At 37.0% G+C, this 20675-nt stretch overlaps 2 protein-coding genes across 3 annotated transcripts; one reads left to right on the plus strand and one right to left on the minus strand.

The window, feature by feature from the left end:
- The first annotated feature begins 1272 nt into the window (after positions 1–1272).
- lpcat4 (lysophosphatidylcholine acyltransferase 4) lies at positions 1273–11862 on the plus strand. 2 transcript variants are annotated; one of them, XM_048183534.1, is made up of 14 exons: positions 1273–1479; positions 1521–1618; positions 5268–5631; positions 5900–6012; positions 6794–6854; positions 7468–7526; positions 7764–7798; positions 7913–7967; positions 8069–8151; positions 9096–9221; positions 9300–9453; positions 9529–9621; positions 10930–11065; positions 11321–11862. In XM_048183534.1, exons 2-14 carry the CDS (start codon positions 1544–1546, stop codon positions 11494–11496), a joined length of 1530 nt encoding a protein of 509 aa, XP_048039491.1. In that variant the 5' UTR covers positions 1273–1479; positions 1521–1543; the 3' UTR covers positions 11497–11862. The 2 variants fall into 2 exon arrangements, with proteins under 2 accessions (XP_048039491.1, XP_048039492.1); XM_048183535.1 differs by having other exon boundaries at positions 1277–1395; positions 1525–1618.
- Positions 11863–12563: 701 nt separating this feature from the next.
- Positions 12564–20267, minus strand: LOC125264295. Its single transcript, XM_048183523.1, has 6 exons — positions 19827–20267; positions 18597–19497; positions 14893–15021; positions 14565–14638; positions 14234–14448; positions 12564–14147 (listed from the first exon to the last, which is right to left on the minus strand). The coding sequence occupies exons 2-6, from the start codon at positions 19460–19462 to the stop codon at positions 12840–12842; spliced, it is 2592 nt and encodes an 863-aa protein (XP_048039480.1). The 5' UTR covers positions 19463–19497; positions 19827–20267; the 3' UTR covers positions 12564–12839.
- Positions 20268–20675: the final 408 nt, after the last annotated feature.

The following is a 20675-nucleotide window of genomic DNA, read 5'->3' on the forward strand; positions in this document are numbered from 1 at the left end:
AAAGTTTATCACACCGATTTCAAAGTGAAGGATTCATTAGTTTGAACCAAACACTATAATAACATCTTAGTTGATCATTCAATATACTTTATTTCTGACAAACATCCATGTGTCGGTCGTGATGCACAGTTTCAGTAGTGACAGTAATGTGTTGGTAGTGACCACATCACATGACACAATTCAACTCACATACTAAAACATATTAAAATACTAATGATCTGCATAACTGTACTAAAATTCTGTTTATTTCCCCCACATAAATGATTTTATGTTCGTTTTTGTCACTACCAAAACAATAATGTCACTACCGAAACATGTGGTGAAGTTTCGGTAATGACAATTTTAGACGCTTTTGAGCAGCTCAGAGATGACAATCAGCACATGGTTATCTAACACAGTTCTGAACAGTTGCACACACATAAAAACTACATTTTATCGAATAACACTTAACAAACAATGATGTCACTACCGAAACTTCACCATGTTTCGGTAGTGACAATTTTAAATATTGTAAATACAGTTGTATAAACATAAAAACTAAATTTGATCAAATTACAGATTTGAGAGGCTGTGAGAGGAGGAACACAGGAATATGTCCTGAAGTGTGTTAAAATCAGTCTCAGACACTGTTCCGGTAGTGACATGAACATGAGGGACATTTTTTTACATAAAGTTTCATGATTTAAAAATAAAGTATATTTTTTTAACTTCACTTTTTTAAAACAACAATGGAAAAAAAAAAATCTAAAATTATTTCAATTTTCACAAATTTAGGGGTTAGGGTTTGGGACAGACTCCTCCCAATTGAAAGTACCTAATAAACGATGATTTTATATATATATTAATCTTACTGATATTTTAAATATTATTGTGGGATTCAACAGATAATAGAAGGATCTTAGTAAACATCTAACATTTGAATACTTAAATGCTTATTAAATGTGTTTTTGGTTGTTGGAGCATTTGCACCAAGAATGGCCCATTTATACAAGCTGTTAATAAAATAAAAATGACAAAATAAATTAAAGCTACATTCATAAATGATTCCATGATTGAACCCCTAAAAGTTCTATATAACCTTCTTGATTATCCTTTAAAAACAGGAACAAGTAAGTTAATTTCTCTCTCTTCAGAGAAACTTGTTGTGTTGTTGGAAGTGTGATGAGTGTTTCTATGGTCAGAGAATGTGGGGGGGTGAGTGATGCACATTTGCTGGGCGGGGCTAATGGAATGCTATGCGTTTAATGGGCGGGGTCAAAAGTGCGAGCGCTGGTGTGTGTTTAGGGGGCGGGGTGGTTTAAGCGTGTAAAGCGTCCAGTTTCAGTTACTTTAGTTAGGTCTGTGTGTGCTCGGAGGTCGATCGTGTTCTAATTTTACTGTTTTTCTTAGATGGGAGTGAGTTTGTTTCTCACAAATACCCTTGGAAGTTTGTTTTAGTGTCACCGCCATCTAAACTTTTTATTCACTCCTTTACTTGTGCACGCTATTCTTAGCCGTTCTCCGAGAACGCAGCGAGTATTTCAGTGTCAGTGTGTTCGCGAGGATGTTGAAGGGTAAAGGACAGACTCCGCATCCGTTCGTTCACGAAGTGACTCTAACAGCTGCTCAGCGGGTTCAGGTGAGATCATCAGCGCCATGTGTTCGATCGAACGCGCACTGACGTGTGCGCGAAAGTTACATTTGTATCGCGTGTACCTTTACGAAAATCACCATGGTAACCGAAGTTTCCGATCAATACTGCCTAATGTTTCTACAGTGATTGTTGCTACAATAAAACTGTTAGTTTGATAGTGTCGCTGTTAAAGGTTTGTCGATGTGTTAGGTGTCATTTTTAAACGGCGATAAACAATTTTAGCACAGGGGCTTTCCAAACTTTTTGGTGCCAAAGACCCCTAAATATGATCCGTGGAAGGGCAAAACTGTGCTAAAATATTCTATATTCAACACAGTACATTGGAAATATATACACACTATTTTTTGCCCATCAAAATTATTTGTAGATTTGTTGTTGCAAAAATTATGGCTGTCAATAGAATAAAATAATCGCGAAAATCTTAGATTTGGAATTGTAAACATGTGTAAATGCAGATTTTCAGATTGTTGTCAAACTATTTACTATCTGTTTATTTTGATTAAAGGAAGAGATGTTTGTGCTTTAAATATTTTGCAAAATCCAAACATGTCAACTGCATTCTATATATCCTAATTATTGTTAATATGTAATTCATTTTTCCTGGAGCTCATTGCTTCTACCTTCAGTTAAATTGTTAACAACGATTGTAAATTAATTGCCTAAATTATTACATTATTAGCTAAATGCATACTCTAAATTGTAATGTTGACATGCATTCTCTGTAATGCTGCTTTGAAACGATTTGTATCGTGAAAAGCACTATACACATAAATGTGAATTGAATTGAATTGAATCATGTTTGGTTTGGTGTTGTGATGTAACCTAGCAGCAACCAAACTGCAGCATTTTGTGTTTGTTTTGATCTTACACCATTTGAAAGTCCCGTGTTTATTTAATATGGCCTGTAGTAACTATGGTATTTTGGCAGAAACTATGTTACCTTGGTGATTTTTTTGTGCTGAACACACTTCAGTATTTCCTTTCTAATTATGACTTTATACTTTCAAAGAAACCTGCAAATGTTTGGAAACTGTGTTGTTGCTGGTCCAAACTGCTTTGAATTTGTTGTAATCTAGTCTACCAGCTCCAGATATAAATGTTGCTCAAATGTCCAGTTTTCTTGTTGTGATTAGAATAGGTTACGATAATGTTGATACAATATTATCATAACCTTATTTTTACTCTCTGTATAACATTCTTTGAACGTTTATTTGTAATAATCCAAAAATACATTCAGCATATATTAATAACTTAAGGACGTTCTGAAAATGTTGTTCTAAGAACATTTTCTGCCAACATTTCTGAGAATGCTTATCAAGTACAAATAACATCATGAGGATGTTTGAAAATGTTGTTCTTAGAATGTTTTCTTTCAGCATTGAGAACTTTTAAGTAAAAACATCATAAAGACATTCTAAGAATGTTTTGTCTCAACATCATGAGAACGCATGTCATATTTATAATGTTAAAAGAATGATCCATAAATGTTATTTAAAGAACATTTTATCTTAACATTACAAAACGTTAGTGAAAGTTGTGAGAACGCTTCCATCATCACCAGTGTTGGGGAACGTTACTTTGAAAAGTAATGCATTACAATATTGCGTTATTCCATTAAATAATTAATTGCATTACTTAGTAACATTTTAAGAAAAAGTAATGCGTTATGTTACCTTTGCATTACTTTTTCTCACGTGGGCTTGGCTTGTTTTGTTTTGTTTTTTATTAACAAAAAAGTTCTATTTTTGTGCAAATGTATTTGTAAATGTATTAACTGAATCATTAAAGGTCAGTAGCAGCAAGTACATTGGTCAATAAAGTGAGATTAAATGCTTAAAAATATTTGTTTTATTTAACGTATTTAGTTACTGGAGGTTTGCATTTCACTGATGTTATTCATTTTGAGGAATGCTGAATCTTTTTTGTGCAAGTGAGATGAGTAAATGCATGCTCACATTTAGTCTAGAACTACAATATCTGTCATGTTTACACACAACACCTCTGCACTTACTAACGATTTCACTTAACATCGGAACAGGAGAGCTGTCAGTCAATAGATGGGAAAACAAAGTAACTTGCTTTACTTATTTGAAAAAGTAACTAAAATATTTTGTTGTAAATTAAAAGTAATGCGTTACTTTACTAGTTACTCGAAAAAGGAATCTGATCACGTAACTCGAGTTACTTGTAATCCGTTACTTTACTAGTTACTCAAAAAAGGAATCTGATCACGTAACTCGAGTTACTTGTAATCTGTTACTTTACTAGTTACTCAAAAAAGGAATCTGATCACGTAACTCGAGTTACTTGTAATCCGTTACTTTACTAGTTACTCAAAAGGAACCTGATCACGTAACTCGAGTTACTTGTAATCCGTTACTTTACTAGTTACTCAAAAGGAATCTGATCACTAACTCAAGTTACTTGTAATCTGTTACTTTACTAGTTACTCGAAAAAGGAACCTGATCACGTAACTCGAGTTACTTGTAATCTGTTACTTTACTAGTTACTTGAAAAAGGAACCTGATCACGTAACTCGAGTTACTTGTAATCTGTTACTTTACTAGTTACTTGAAAAAGGAATTTGATCGCGTAAATCGAGTTACTTGTAATGCGTTACTTTACTAGTTACTCAAAAGGAATCTGATCACTAACTCAAGTTACTTGTAATCTGTTACTTTACTAGTTACTCGAAAAAGGAATTTGATCACGTAACTCGAGTTACTTGTAATCCGTTACTTTACTAGTTACTCAAAAGGAATCTGATCACTAACTCAAGTTACTTGTAATCTGTTACTTTACTAGTTACTCGAAAAAGGAACCTGATCACGTAACTCGAGTTACTTGTAATCTGTTACTTTACTAGTTACTCAAAAGGAACCTGATCACGTAACTCGAATTACTTGTAATCCGTTACTTTACTAGTTACTCAAAAGGAATCTGATCACTAACTCAAGTTACTTGTAATCTGTTACTTTACTAGTTACTCGAAAAAGGAATTTGATCACGTAACTCGAGTTACTTGTAATCCGTTACTTTACTAGTTACTCAAAAGGAATCTGATCACTAACTCAAGTTACTTGTAATCTGTTACTTTACTAGTTACTCGAAAAAGGAACCTGATCACGTAACTCGAGTTACTTGTAATCTGTTACTTTACTAGTTACTCAAAAGGAACCTGATCACGTAACTCGAATTACTTGTAATCTGTTACTTTACTAGTTACTCGAAAAAGGAATTTGATCACGTAACTCGAGTTACTTGTAATCTGTTACTTTACTAGTTACTCGAAAAAGGAATTTGATCACGTAACTCGAGTTACTTGTAATCCGTTACTTTACTAGTTACTCAAAAGGAATCTGATCACTAACTCAAGTTACTTGTAATCTGTTACTTTACTAGTTACTCGAAAAAGGAACCTGATCACGTAACTCGAGTTACTTGTAATCCGTTACTTTACTAGTTACTCAAAAGGAATCTGATCACTAACTCGAGTTACTTGTAATCTGTTACTTTACTAGTTACTCGAAAAAGAAATCTGATTGCGTAAATCGAGTTAATTGTAATGCGTTACCCCCAACACTGATCATCACTGTTATCTGACCAATGAAACGCTTCTGATGTCTCTCTCAGGGAACCATTCTGGGCATCGTTCTGTTTCCCATCCGCATCACCCTCGCCACCCTCTTCTTCCTGCTCATGTGGCCCATCGCTCGCCTGCGATTGGCCGGTCTGTCGGAGGCGGAGCGGGCGGAGCCTGTGCAGGGTTGGCGTCGTTGGCTCTTCCATCACATCATTCTCTTCCTCAGCCGGGCCGTCTTCTTCGCCGTGGGCTTCCTGTGGATTAAAGTCAAAGGGCGTCAGGCGGGCCTGAAGGAAGCTCCGGTCCTGGCGGTGGCGCCTCACAGCGGGTTCTTGGACATGCTGGTGCTGTGTGCGACGGGCCTGCCAATCGTTGTGTCGCGATCGGAGAACAGCAAACTACCTGTTATAGGAGGTGAGGTCAAATGAGGCAGTGATGACATATTCTTGTAAGCCGACCATATATTTGCATCACCCTGATTCCCTCGACAAAAACGTTCCTCTGGGTTTTGGATCACTGCAGAAAATAAGCTCTATGACCAACAAAAGTTTATGATTCTTACATGTTTTGTTCATTGTGATAATTTTCACAAATGAACACAACTCAGAAGTCAGCAGAAGCTAAACGTAAGCTACAGTACGCTCATTTTTTGAAATCTACGATAATCTGTGTGTCCGTCCAGCGCTGTTGGAGTTTAATCAGTCAGTGTTGGTGAGTCGGAAAGACCCTGAATCCAGGAAGAAATGTGTGTCTCAGATCTGTGAGAGAGTCACATCTGACGGCCGCTGGCCTCAGGTACACACACATACACACACACACACACACACACACACACACACACACACGGGCCCTGTTTCCACCTGGTATTAAGATGAGTTTTGGTTGGTCAGATCACAAGTAGACGAGGGAGACACATTCCCGTTTACACCTGGTGTTTTAATCCGTCTCTTTTGTCACTTTCAACCACTTCTGTCCTGATTTCTTCGAGGGGAGGGTCTATGGGTGGGTAAATGTATGGGCTTTTTCAGATCTTTCGATCTAATGGACGAAATAAGCTCATGCAATTGACATATGAACATGACCATAGACAACGAAAAACATACGGAGAGCATCAGCTTTAGTTTCTGCTCTCAAGACCATCCGAACGCTGTGAGTGTGTGTTAGAAATCAGGAATGGAGAGAGAACATTGTGCTTGGTACATTTATCATCTTCAAGCCAAACTTTAGTCTTCAGCCGACAAAGGTTAAATCCCGTCTGGCTAGAGCACTTCCCATAATGTTTACGCGTTCAGTAGGAGGAGAGCAGGCGTCTTTAGTGGCTGTGTGTTTTCAACTACCTCTGGAAGTGGTCGAAAGTGGACAAACTCTAAACGATTTGCACCCCGTTTACACCTGTATTTAGAGTCGTCCACTTGTGATACGATTGACAAAAATGCATCTTAATACCAAGTGGAAACAGGGCCTTACTCACACACACACACACACACTCTCTGAGACTCTTGTGTGACATGTTTTTAGCTGGTATGTCACATCCTGTTCTGTTTGATCTCATTTTGTGCTCCATTTCTCTCGGCAGATGCTCATGTTTCCAGAAGGAACAACAACTAATGGCCGAGCTCTTATCAAATTCAAACCTGGTACGAACACACACACACACACACACACACACTCTGTTTAGACATCACAGCTGTGGTCAGTAAGATATGTTTTTATTTCTTTATTCATCAAGAATGCATTAAATTGATCAAAAGTGACAGTAAAGACATTTATAATGTTATAAAAGATTCTATTTTACTTTCTATTCATTAAAGAATGCTGAAAAATAAAATGTATCACAGTTTCCACAAAAATATGAAACTGTTTTCAACATTGATAATAATCATAAATGTTTCTTGAGCAGCAAATCATCATATCAGAATGATTTCTGAAGGATCATGTGACACTGAAGACTGGAGTAATGATGCTGAAAATTCAGCTTTGATCACAGGAATAAATTACACTTTACTATATATTCACATAGAAAACAGCTGATTTACACTGGAATAATATTTCACTGTTTTTACTGTATTTTTGATTAAACGAACACAGTCTTGGTGAGCAGAAAAGCTCAAAAACATTAAAAAAAAATCTTACCAACTTTTTGAACTATAGTGAATGTCTAATGTTTTCTAATTATTGAATCATTGATTATTTTCCCCAGTATTTTTGAGTGAATATCATGTTGTCATCAGACTCTTTCTCTCTCAACAGGTGCGTTTCTGGCTGGAGTTCCTGTTCAGCCCGTCTTGCTTCACTATCCCAGTGATCCGGTGAGTCTGGAGCAGCAAATGCCTTCAGTGGCGTTTGAGGCTAAAATTAGCTTCGTTTATGCAACAGAAAACCCCTCGATGACTATATATGAGCACCACAGAGAGCTGAAATAGATGAGAAGAGCTGATTCACTGGATAAAAGAGCACAAGTCACAAATTAACCATTAAAACTGAATCTGAAATCATCATATGTAAGAACTTCAGATATATAAAACATGCCTTCAACATCTTTGCAGGACACAGTTCGGTGGACTTGGAAAGGATTGTCATGGTAAGAAGAGATTAATAATTATTTTTATTTATTATATATTTTTATTTTATACATCACATTTTTATTTATATATTTATTATTTATGAATAAATTGAAACGTGTCTTCGTCCTCAGGCTCGGCGCTCTCTGGCACACCACCTCTCAGATCTACACCAGCGTTACTGTGGAGGTGGGCGGACTTCATTTGATTGACATGAACGTCCAGTGATGTTACAGCTGCGACCAATAGAATCTCACTCAGTAATCCTTCTCTGCTCTGATTGGTTCTAGTTCCTGCCCGTCTACACGCCGTCACAGCAGGAGAAGGAAAACCCGGACTTATATGCTGAGAATGTACAGAAACTCATGGCCAAGTGAGTCACGTGACACACGCTCAGTGTCAGAACTGAAGTGAACGATACGAGTGACGGTTTGAACCGCTTTACATAGATCGCTGATTTCAGTGCAGTTTCACATTATCATGTACCGACCTCCATTAAACATTAACATGAGCTGCACACACTGAGGATGAAATACTGCGTTTATGATTTAAATAGTTTATTTAGAATATTTTATGAATTATCTTCTGTGTATAATCAACTTTTCACTATTTGTGCAATAGTATCATAAACTAAAAATAAACCATTTTTGTTTCTTGAAATAAAGTAAACATTAACTGAAACAAAATAAAAATCGCAATTTATTTTATTTAAACTATTTGGCAAGGGAACATTTCTCATTTTCATTTAGTTTAACTTTATGTATTAAAATAAAAAATAAATATTATATAGACATTTTAAAAAACAAACAATAAAAATAACAAAAAAATTCAAACTTTAACTAAAATTGAAATAAAAACAAAAATATTCAAAGTATTAAAATGAAACTATAGTAGTATCTCAATGATATTAAAATTATAAAAACTACGATTATAGTATTTATTAATATTTTGCATTCGATTTTATTATATTTTCAGTTTAGTAGTTCGCAAAATGTAGTAATTTTATGCACTTTTACCATTTTTCTTTTAATATTTTTCACTTTAGCTTTATTTATTAAATGTGTTTTTATTTCAGTTTAGTAATTGTAGAACTTCAGCTTTTTAAGTTTTTCATGTAATATTTATATTTTACGTTATTTCAGCTTTATTTCAGCTAATTGCGTAGTTTAGATGGACACTCCGGTATTGACCTGTTAAAACAGAAGTTCAGGATGATTTACAGCTGAAATAACACACATTTAGACTATATAATTAATCTAAGTTGAATTTAACCTGGAATATTTCTATTTGAATGACCTTTTTTATATTCTCTCCTAGAGCTCTCGGCGTTCCTGCCACCGATTATGTGATGGAGGGCCGTTTTCCTGTTAAAAAGCTCGGAAACCTCTCGCTTCCACTGGAACCTCCGGCTCAGGAAACCCTCAAACTGCTCCACAAACACGGGTGTGTGTGTGTGTGTGTGTGTGTGTGTGTGTGTTCAGTATCTCTCCACTCGTTTGTCTCACACTCTTTCATCCGCAGTTTTACGAACGCTCGAGTGGAGACCGTGATGAACGACATGATTGACAGCTGTCACTCAGGCCAGAGCACCACGGTAACAGCCGATCACCTGACCTCTCTTTTGGGGCTCACGGACAGAACGACGGCAGTGAAGATCTGCTCACTCTACTCAAAGGTAGTGTGTGCGTGAGATTCGCTTTTATCCAAAGCAGTTATTTGTGCGTTTGACCGCATTGGTTTGTGTCTGCAGGACGATACGGTGGACATGAGGCAGGTCTGTCTGAGCGTGTCAGCCGTGTCTGGCTTCAGGAGTCTGGAGTCTCTCATACACACGGCGTTCACGGTGAGTGTGTGTCATGGGTGTGTCGCGTCATAAACTCATATTTTGCAAGCTGTTTGTTCTGACTGTGAGGTGTCGGCTGTTTTTACAGTGTGTTATATAAGAGTGCTGGGAAGTATTGACAGACAGGGCCTAAAATTAGCACTCGCCGTGTACACGCTGTTACGCTCCAGTGTTTTTAAAGAATTGTAACAATGCACAGGTGTGAGAGCGTGAAATGGCTGCAGTTATCAGTCACAAAGGCTGTGATGTGATTACATGTCGTCAGATGCGCTGCGTGCAAATTTGTAATGAGAATCATTTATAAATCTGTTGTCAACAAACGAGAAGCTCTCGCTGCAGTTTTCCGCCAAAATAAAAGCTTTATGGTTTAATGTTTGAAAGCAAAGTTTTACTGTTGTTCTGTAACAATAAATTATTATTATTATTATTTAGTGCTGTCAAATTATTAATCGCATCCAAAATAAATAAAAGTATATAAATACACACGGACATGTATTTATTTAAGAAATATTTACATGTACATTTATATATTTTATATATAAATATATACATGCATGTGTGTATTTATGTATATGTAATAAATATACACAGTACACACATTATGTAAACACAAATTGCAATTAATAATTTGCCAGCACTGTTATATACTTGATTTTTTAAAAGTACAATAATATTAGTTTCTATATTAATAAATATAGAAAATAATGTTTTGATTTATCATAAAATATTTGCGATTAATGGTTTTGTTAATGTCACTTACAGTGTAAGCCTTGGTACTATATATAATAATAATAATTTTTTTAAATAAAAATAGGCCCATATATTTTATACGTTAATGCTGTGAAAATTAATATTATTTATTTAAATAAAATGTGAATTGAATTTATACCACACTAGGAAAACTGCACTAATTTCCCTTATTTAGATGGAAAATTGTGATTGAAATTTAAACTGCAATTATTGAGATCATCTAATAATAACCACGATCAGACGGTTAATGAATAATGCGACAGGCCTAATAATAATTATTATTATTTGTATAATAATATATTGAATGGGTTCCATAAAAACAATAGTGGAGAGAGATTTATTTTAAAACATAATATATATATATATATATGATAAAATAATCGCAATTATGACTTTTTTGGCCTAAATCATGCATTTCACTTGAGTTTTTATATTTGCACTCGCAATTCTTGTGAGAAAAATCACAATTAGATTAATTTCCCCAATTTATTCTGCCTGTTTTCAATTAAATCATGTGGAAAAATATAAAGTTTTTTAATCATATTCGTCTGTTCGCAGTGGTACGACACTGACCAGGATGGGCTGCTGAGCGCAGATGATCTGTCCAACCTGATGGGGGCGCTGGTGGGAATCCCGCAGTATGCTGTTGAAGACATGTACTCGGCGCTGACCAGCAGAGGGCGACCTACTGAAGGTAAAAACACCAGCTGTGTCCCAATTCAGAGGCTCCACCCTTCGACAGACGAGAAGGTCGGAGCGAGCGTTGGCAAATTAAATCACTTCTTAATAAGATATGTCAACATTTTAACCACTTTATTAAAGATTTTTTTATATTTTTTTGTAATCCGGCATTTTCAATCTTTGAATGCAGCCTAATGTTTACTCAGCTGAGATGATAACGCTTACATTTTAGTATCTAATGCTAATTGTTTGTGTTCATGTCCTAAAGCTTCTCTGCAAGACTTATTGAGGACGCATCCAGTTTATCGGAAAGTCCTCACGGAGTATCTCCACTCCAGTGGGCTCGCTGACGGAAACCACAATGGAATTCCCAATGGGAAGGCCAACAGCAACAACAATGGGATTTATAACGGCTACGAAGCGACCGGTAGGAAGTCGGATTAAGGAGCGTCGAGCTGAGCTGACGGACAGTCCGACCGACCGCATGTGCAATAACTAACGTGGACTGTGTGAGATGTGAAGCTGTGTGAAAGGGTAACGTTTACCTGACGATGTCTTTGTCCTGTTCTCATGTGAATCTTGGTGCTGGGAATGATACTGTGAGAATATACCACTAAATTAATGTGCCTTGAAACAAATACCTTTATATTTTATAATGATCAGGATCTGTATGTGTATTTAATAGTGTATGTTTTTGTCATTTTTAACTTTGTATATCGGAAAACCCAAAGACATTTGTTCTGTCAAAGACTTCAGCTGATGTGTCATATTATTTTATACTTTAATATATTAAAATTCTTAAAGACGTGACTTTTCCTGTCTTCATTTGAACCTTCCTTAAACGTGTTTGTGGTTTGAACGAGTTTTGGTCGTTGGATCGCTCTATTGGCACTCTTTTTCTACTTCAATGAACCTACAGAATGTAAACAAACTGCGTATTTAATTGCATATGTTTGTCTTTTTAAGTTTTGTATACTGGAAAATACACATTTCTATTGCTGATGTGTCATATTATTTTATACTTTAATATATTACGATTCTTAACCCTCTGGTGCCGTTTGGTCATTTTTTACTGAAAAATTGTATGTTTTTATTTATTTTATTTTTTTTTTAATTTTTCACTTAATCTGAATGGAACGAAATTTGGTAAAGGCTTTGGCATTTGCTGTGTGAACACAAAAATCATGGACTCAAAAAGGTTAAATGGTCCTGAAACACAAATAAGCGCAATGGAAATGAACTGGAAACTAACTCTACTGGAATTGTTTGGTACTGCACCAAAACAAACTCTTACTGAAAGCTCATTTTTTGAGATATCAACCTCAAATTTGACTGGCCTTGGTTTTTCTCACCATTTTAGCGTAAAACATGTTTTGAAAAATATATATTTCATATCAAATTTAAAAATAGTATTTTTGTGCATTTTTCATAATATTAAACTTAAACGTCTATAACTTTTATTTCACTTTTTTAAAAAAAATCCACCAAGTGTCGTCTTTAAAAAGAGACAAAACTTCTGTGATCCAAAACATTTACCACAGTTTAAGTCGGAAATTTCATTTTCAGGTCTATGTTCAAAAAGTGGTTAACAGGTAATAAATGGATCATAACTATTCCATAAATATAATTTAGTGCCAAAAAATCCCCTAAAAATACAAAATATTAAATGAAAATCATTATAGCACATTCATTCATTACATCGAAATAAAAACGAATCGCTCATTTTTGTCCGCGCACCAGAGGGTTAAATAACGACGCAATGTTTCATTTATAAGCTTTATTATGTCTCAGGTGGGTTTTCCGTTATGTCCGTCCACCTTGTTTTGTTTTTGAACCTTCTCAACCTTCTTTGTTTGTCGTTTGTACGAGTTTTGGCTGCGTCTCGTGTACGTGAAGCTCTCGTGCGATTGAAAATCACCATTCCCTACAATGGCCAATTTTTGCTGCTTTTTTAGGCGTCCGTTCTCTGCCCGTCTATATGTTTTTCCATTGTTTCTTTCTGCTTCCATCATTCGTTTTCTTTCTTTGTTCGCTTCATGAGATCTGCCAGTTTTTATCGGCCTTTGACGTCTCTCTAACTCGTTGTGCAAATTTTCTCCTGTCTTCTGTCCATCATGTTGGCGTAGATTCCCTCTCCTTCCGTCCGTTGCGGAGGATCTCGTCTCAGTCACATCCGTACGCTGCTCTCTTTCTACCATTATTTCGTGTTTCGTTGAGGTTGCTGATCTTTGTTGACCGTCTTGAGTCTTTCTGTGTCTTTGGTCTGTTTTCGACCTCCTTCCATCTTTATCGCCTGGTTTCGAGGTTGTTCTCTCATCGAGCGCCGTGATCTTTCGCTGTTTCCGTCTTCTACGTTGTCTTATCTGTTTTTTGTTTCCGTTTCCGTTCTTTTCCTCGGGCATCTCCTTTATGTTTGTCTGTGTTTCTGTTGCATTATTTCTCACTCTCTGAGAATTGTTGGGAATGTCCGAATCTATGTTACCCTTCTCCTTTGTACTTTTTACAGTTTTTTGTCCGACTACCATGTTTTCCTCTCCATTATGCTCCATTCCACTATCCAAAGGGGTTTTGGGATGTTTTATGGAATGAGTAAATGTTGCATGATGGGATTTGTAGTTTTGAAGACTGTTGGATTGGATGGTGGAATCAAGTTCAACATTGTACGAAGTCTTGTCTTTTTGTCCCGAAGAGTTTCCATCAGCTTCTGGACCTTGGAAGTCTTGGAGTGCAGAATGAATCGTTTCTTGAACGGAAACGCTTTGATCCGAACTTTGGACCTCGGTTAATGTTTGAAATGCATTCTGGCCGTCATTTTCCATGATGTTATCCTGTAACCACACTAATTCTGGTGGCGTGGACATCTGAAATACATTCTGCATCATGTGATTTTGAAGATTTGTGCTGAAATCACATTGTAGAGCGGATGACGGCAGAACCTGTGCTTCAGAAACCGTAGTGTCAATCCAATCGGAGCAGCCGGCGACTGGCTCTGGAATAATACCGGAGAACACATCCTGGGAATTTTCCTTAAGGTCGTCTGTGAGGTTGTGATCTGCGGAGAGAAGAGAGCTGATGTAGTCCACGTCGACAGCAGCCTGAAAGAGAGAAAAACACACTTTAAAATGATAACGCTGTTCTGATTCGCTCTTTAACCCTTTAAAGCTTTTGTATTTTAATTCACCTCAGTCGTAAATTCGCTGTGGTTGAAGAGCTCGTTGAGGTACAGCGCACACACATCCTCCTCTACGGCTGCAGTGACCTCTGACCCACCGCTGACCTTTGACTCTAGAGCGTCCATGACCTGTGAGTATTCCGTCAGCGCGCTCTCGGCGAGATCTTGAACCGGCCGCTCTTGGGCGACCTTATTAGATCTTTTTCTAGTTTTCTTCACATTACCTGAGCGACAGACAGAACTCTGGGTTCATCGTTCAGTTTAGGTTAGAATGTAAAATCAATCAGCTTTCAACAAGTAAATAAAACAATAATTGTGAGCCATTATAATAAATCCTGACCTGTCTGAGCAGGAATCGACTGATCTTCATCTGCTCTGTTGGCGCTCTTGACCTGATCTTCCAACTCAATGAACCTAGAGGAATATTTAAACAAAATAAAACAAAACCTCTTAAAGACATAATTATGTGTAGTTCATGATTTTAATTGTAAGATTTGCTCTTTACCCACCATTTCTGCAACTAAGGGGTTAAAAATGACAAATGTTCTGCTCCAAACAGTATCAAATCAATACACAATTACTGTATAATTAAATACATTTTATAAATGTTAATCATTAATTCTTTAACACTCCTAAATCATGTTAGTTTCAGGAATTTTTCAGCTCACATCCTGGCATTGATGTAATATTGCTCGCGTTCAAAGTTTGAGATTTTCCTCCACTCCTGAACGGCCACGTTCACGGCATCTGTGAACGGGAGATCCGGACTGTGAACGGCGAATGAGCGAATCACATGCCTAAGAGAGAGATAAACAAAACATGTTTTATCAAATAATGAGCATTAAAGACTCGTTCACACCAAGAATGATAACTATAATGATAACTACGTATATTAGCGACGCTTCGACACGATTTATTGTAAGCGCATGCGATTTAAAGTATGAAGGATTCTGAAAATGATTCGATGTCGTTTCTGTGGCGAATGATAATAAAAAATAATAAATGAGTAGTAAACAAATACTTTTTAAAAAATCTGAAACAAACAACAAAAGAATGAAATATGCAATATGAAATACAACCCGAATTCTGGAGATGCTGGGACGTTTTTTTTTTTAAAAAATGGAATATAATGAAAACTAAAAGACTATCAAATCACATGAGCCAATATTTTATTCACAATAGAATGTAGATAAGAAATGTTTAAACTGAGAAATTTTTTATCCACTAAATGAGCGCATTTCAAATTTGATGCCTGCTACAGGTCTCAAAACAGTTGGGAAGGGGGCATGTTTACCATGGTGTACCATCTCCTCTTCTTTTCAAAACAGTGTGAAGATGTCTGGGCATCGAGGTTATGAGTTTCTGGAGTTTTGGTGTTGGAATTTGGTCCCATTCTTGCCTGATATGTTTCCAGCTGCTGAAGAGTTTGTGGTCGTCTTTGACGTATTTTTCTCTACAGGTGAAAGATCTGGACTGCAGTCAGGCCAATTCATCACCCGGACTCTTCTACGACAAAGTCATGCTGTTGTAATAGCTGCAGTATGTGGTTGTGCATTGTCCTGCTCAGGCCTTCCCTGAAATCATCTAGAGGGGAGCATATGTTGCTCTAAAACCTTTATTTACCTTTCAGCATTTATAGTGCCTTCCAAAACATGCAAGCTGCCCATACCGTACGCACTTATGCACCCCTCTACCATCAGGGATGCTGGCTTTTGAACTGAACGCAGATAACACGCTGGAAGGTCTCCCTCCTCTTTAGCCCGGAGGACACGGCGTCAGTGATTTCCAACAAGAATGTCAAATTTGGACTCGTCTGACCATAGAACACTTTTCCACTTTGAAACAGTCCATTTTAAATGAGCCTTGGCCCACAGGACACGACGGCGCTTCTGGACCATGTTCACATATGGCTTCCTTTTTGCATGATAGAGCTTTAGTTGGCATCTGCAGATGGCACGGTGGATTGTTTACCGACAGTGGTTTAGTTGGCATCTGCAGATGGCACGGCGGATTGTGTTTACAGACAGTGGTTTAGTTGGCATCTGCAGATGGCACGGTGGATTGTTTACCGACAGTGGTTTAGTTGGCATCTGCAGATGGCACGGCGGATTGTGTTTACCGACAGTGGTTTAGTTGGCATCTGCAGATGGCACGGTGGATTGTTTACCGACAGTGGTTTAGTTGGCATCTGCAGATGGCACGGCGGATTGTGTTTACCGACAGTGGTTTAGTTGGCATCTGCAGATGGCACGGCGGATTGTGTTTACCGACAGTGGTTTAGTTGGCATCTGCAGATGGCACGGCGGATTGTGTTTACCGACAGTGGTTTAGTTGGCATCTGCAGATGGCACGGCGGATTGTGTTTACCGACAGTGGTTTAGTTGGCATCTGCAGATGGCACGGCGGATTGTGTTTACCGACAGTGGTTTAGTTGGCATCTGCAGATGGCACGGCGGATTGTGTTTACAGACAGTGGTTTAGTTGGCATCTGCAGATGGCACGGCGGATTGTGTTTACAGACAGTGGTTTAGTTGGCATCTGCAGATGGCACGGCGGATTGTGTTTACAGACAGTGGTTTAGTTGGCATCTGCAGATGGCACGGCGGATTGTGTTTACCGACAGTGGTTTAGTTGGCATCTGCAGATGGCACGGCGGATTGTGTTTACAGACAGTGGTTTAGTTGGCATCTGCAGATGGCACGGCGGATTGTGTTTACCGACAGTGGTTTAGTTGGCATCTGCAGATGGCACGGTGGATTGTTTACCGACAGTGGTTTAGTTGGCATCTGCAGATGGCACGGCGGATTGTGTTTACCGACAGTGGTTTAGTTGGCATCTGCAGATGGCACAGCGGATTGTTTACCGACAGTGGTTTAGTTGGCATCTGCAGATGGCATGGCGGATTGTTTACCGACAGTGGTTTCTGGAAGTATTCCTGGGCCCATTTAGTAATGTAATTGACACAATCAGTGTCGTCTGAGGGCCTGAAGACCATGGCATCCAATAAAGGTCTTCGGCCTTGTCCCTTACGCACAGAGATTTCTCCAGTTTCTCTGAATCTTTTGATGATGTTATGCACTGTAGATGATGATATTTGCAAAGCCTTTGTAATTTTATGTTGAGGAACATTGTTTTTAAAGTATTCCACAATCTTTTTATGCACTCTTTCACAGCTCTGCCCATCTTTACTTCTGAGAGACTCTGCCTCTCTAAGACATCCCTTTTTATAGCTAATCATGTTACAGACCTGATATCAATTAACTTAATTAGTTGCTAGATGTTCTCCCAGCTGAATCTTTTCAAAATTTATTGCTTTTTCAGCCATTTGTTGCCCCCGTGCCAACTTTTTTGAGACCTGTATCAGGCATCAAATTTGAAATGAGCTCATTTAGTGGATAAAAGTGTAAAATGTTTCCATTTAAACATTTGTTATGTTATCTATGTACTATTGTGAATAAAATATTGGCTCTTGTGATTTGAAAGTCTTTTAGTTTTCATTTTATTTAAATTTAAAAAAACGTCCCAACATTTCTGGAATTCGGGTTGTATATATAAGTCAATTAATATAATGAAAAAGTATGAATTATAATGATAAATATTAAACAAATAAAAAATGAATGAAAATAAAATAATAAATATACAATTTAATATTTATAAAGATGTGTATAAATATATTTAAATACATACATTTACTATAAAATACTAATGCATAACAATGAAGAAATAATAAAAAAAAAAAATATTTAAAAAAATGTTAAAAATGAACAAACCCAGTGAGTAACCCAATCCAAACATTTAACCCAACCCAGCGGTTGGGTAAAATGTTTGACCAACGTGCTGGGTAGTTTTATTTAACTCAACTACTGTTTAAACATTACTGTATTGCTCACCTAAAATTAGCCCAAAATAGGTTGGAAATGAACATTTATTAATATGTTTTATACATGAACACTTATTAATAATTTAAATTAATTATAAACATTTATTAAATTGCTTATTAATAAATGTTCACCTTTTGATTATTATTGTTGCCTCTAGTATTTCCAACATATTTTGGGTTCATTTTAAGCCAGACATATAGTCATTTTTAAATGATAGTTGAGTTAAATAAAACTGCCAGCAGGTTATGCAAACATTTAACCCAACTGCTGGGTTTGTCCTTATTTAACCCAACATTTATACAGTCTTTAGCGATTTTTAAAACTTTATGGTTATAGTTATCATTCTTGGGGTGAACAGGCCTTTATTGTTCATAATGAGTTCCTGTTTATCCCAATAGCATGCTTCTGCTTTAACTAAACTATAGAATACCCATAAATATGTCAATATCAGTGCGATATGATTGTGAATGTGTGTGTTTGCTCTCTCTCACATGAAGAAGCACGCCAGAGCCTCAGTGTCTGGACTGCCGGAGCTGAAGCCCCTCGCCGTCTCACGCAGTCTCCGCCACAGTCCGTACGAGTCGCACACATCTTCAGGAAACCATCTAGCCGAGGAGTCGCCGGAGAGCGAGGCCTGTGAGGGACTCTGTGTGTTTGAGGGCAGGTATGGTGTGGGATAAACCGGGTAAACGTTCATGTGCAGTGGAAGCACTAGACAGGAGACGGTCGAATCCCCACAAGCCACTAGAGTGGTGCGGTTTGGGTCAAAGTGTAGTGGAGGCGTGTAAATGGGGCAGAATGGATTCTGATGAGGCGCTGAAGCTACAGGGTTGAAATGAGGTACTAGAACGGGCCATGAAGGGTTAAGATGAGGTGCGTGGAAAGGGTTAATATGTGTGAAAACAGTTACTGGTTTGATATTTATAGGAGTAGATGGAGGTTGGCAGTCTTGTGGGATGTGGTTTAGTTCCTCCTGAGGATCTGATTGATGGATTGATGTTGGGAAATGAAGGTTTTGTGATCTTCCAGGATCTTCAGAGTCAAATGCTGGTCGAAACCATTGACGACTTTCCTCAAGCTCTTCATACTGAAGCGAACGAAGCGTCTGAGGAGAACGAACAGATGTTTGGGAAGGTTGCATTGATCGCATCAGCTTCAGTTGGGATTCAGCAGGTGTTTCTGGCATAAGAAACACGTCTCCAGCATCAAAACATTGTGAATCGTCCATTCTGACTGGTTGTGATTCAGTCTGATCCTCTTGAAGAGGCCTGTCGGTTACACTCCTCTCTTCTGGATGTGTTCGTTCGTAATTAAGCAGCGCCTTGTTATCCTCATGAAGTGGCAGTAAGTGCTCCATTAGATGTGGAAGAGGTGAAAAAGGCTGTTCTCCATCTACAAACAGGAGATTTTACATATGTAAGCTGCATTTTAGCTCATTTTATCTCAGTTAATGTATAATATTACAATAGTTTTATTTCAATATTGCAAGTAACCATTAATATATAGCCAAAACAATAAGAGCAACAACAAAACAATTGCAAAAAAAGGCATATATAAAGAACATCAAGTATTTTCTCCAATTGAATTAACATTAATTAGTCTAAACCTGACATTGAAGTACTTCTATTTCATTCAAAGGCTGAAATGAGAGTGTTGTAGCCTCTGATTAAATATTAAAAGACTGTGAATAATAAGTAAACAGTAATAAGTGAACAGATTACCCGAAACAGTTGCTCACTGCTGAAGAATTCAGATTTGAACTGCACACTTTCAAAAACAAACACAAATCATAATGTCTGTGCCTTTATATTCGCTTTCTTTACACACGTGACCTTTTTAAAAACTCAATTTCACAAAAATGTTCTGCTCCAAACAGCATCAAATCAATACAAAATTACTGTAGCTATAATTAAATACATTTTATAAATGTTAATATGTTAATCCTGGCATTGATGTAATATTGCTCGCGTTCACAGTTTGTGATTTTCCTGAACGGGCGCGTTCACGGCATCTGTGAATGATCGAATCACGCGCCTGAGAGAGAGAGATAAACAAAGCATGTTTTATCAAATAACGAGTATTAAAGACCCGTTCACACCAAGAACGATAACTATAATGATAACTAACAGTTAAGTATATTAGCGACTTGTACACACCAACGGTCGATTTATAGGAAGCGCGCGCGATTTAAAGTATGAAGGATTCTGATTGGCTTTCAGTGTTTTTATCGTTCATCCGCTGAAAAAAAAAAAAAATCGCTCTGAAAAATGATTCAATGTCGTTTCTGAGGCGAATGATAATGAATAGTAAACAAATACTTTTTTTATAACTAAAGAATGAAATATGCAATATGAAATAAAAAAAAATATATATATTTATATATACATACCTTTACCTTATGCGTATCAAATGAGTAGGAAGTAATAAACAACAATGAAGAAATAAAGGTAATTGAGGGAAAATACGTTAATAAAATTACAATAATAAGTATAAGTTAAATTATAAAATAAACAAATATGTCAACGATAATTAATAGTAAATAATTAAAAATAATAAACATTGATATTTCA

The sequence above is a fragment of the Megalobrama amblycephala genome, linkage group LG3 (assembly GCF_018812025.1).
Source record: "Megalobrama amblycephala isolate DHTTF-2021 linkage group LG3, ASM1881202v1, whole genome shotgun sequence".
In the NCBI taxonomy this organism is placed as follows: domain Eukaryota; kingdom Metazoa; phylum Chordata; class Actinopteri; order Cypriniformes; family Xenocyprididae; genus Megalobrama; species Megalobrama amblycephala.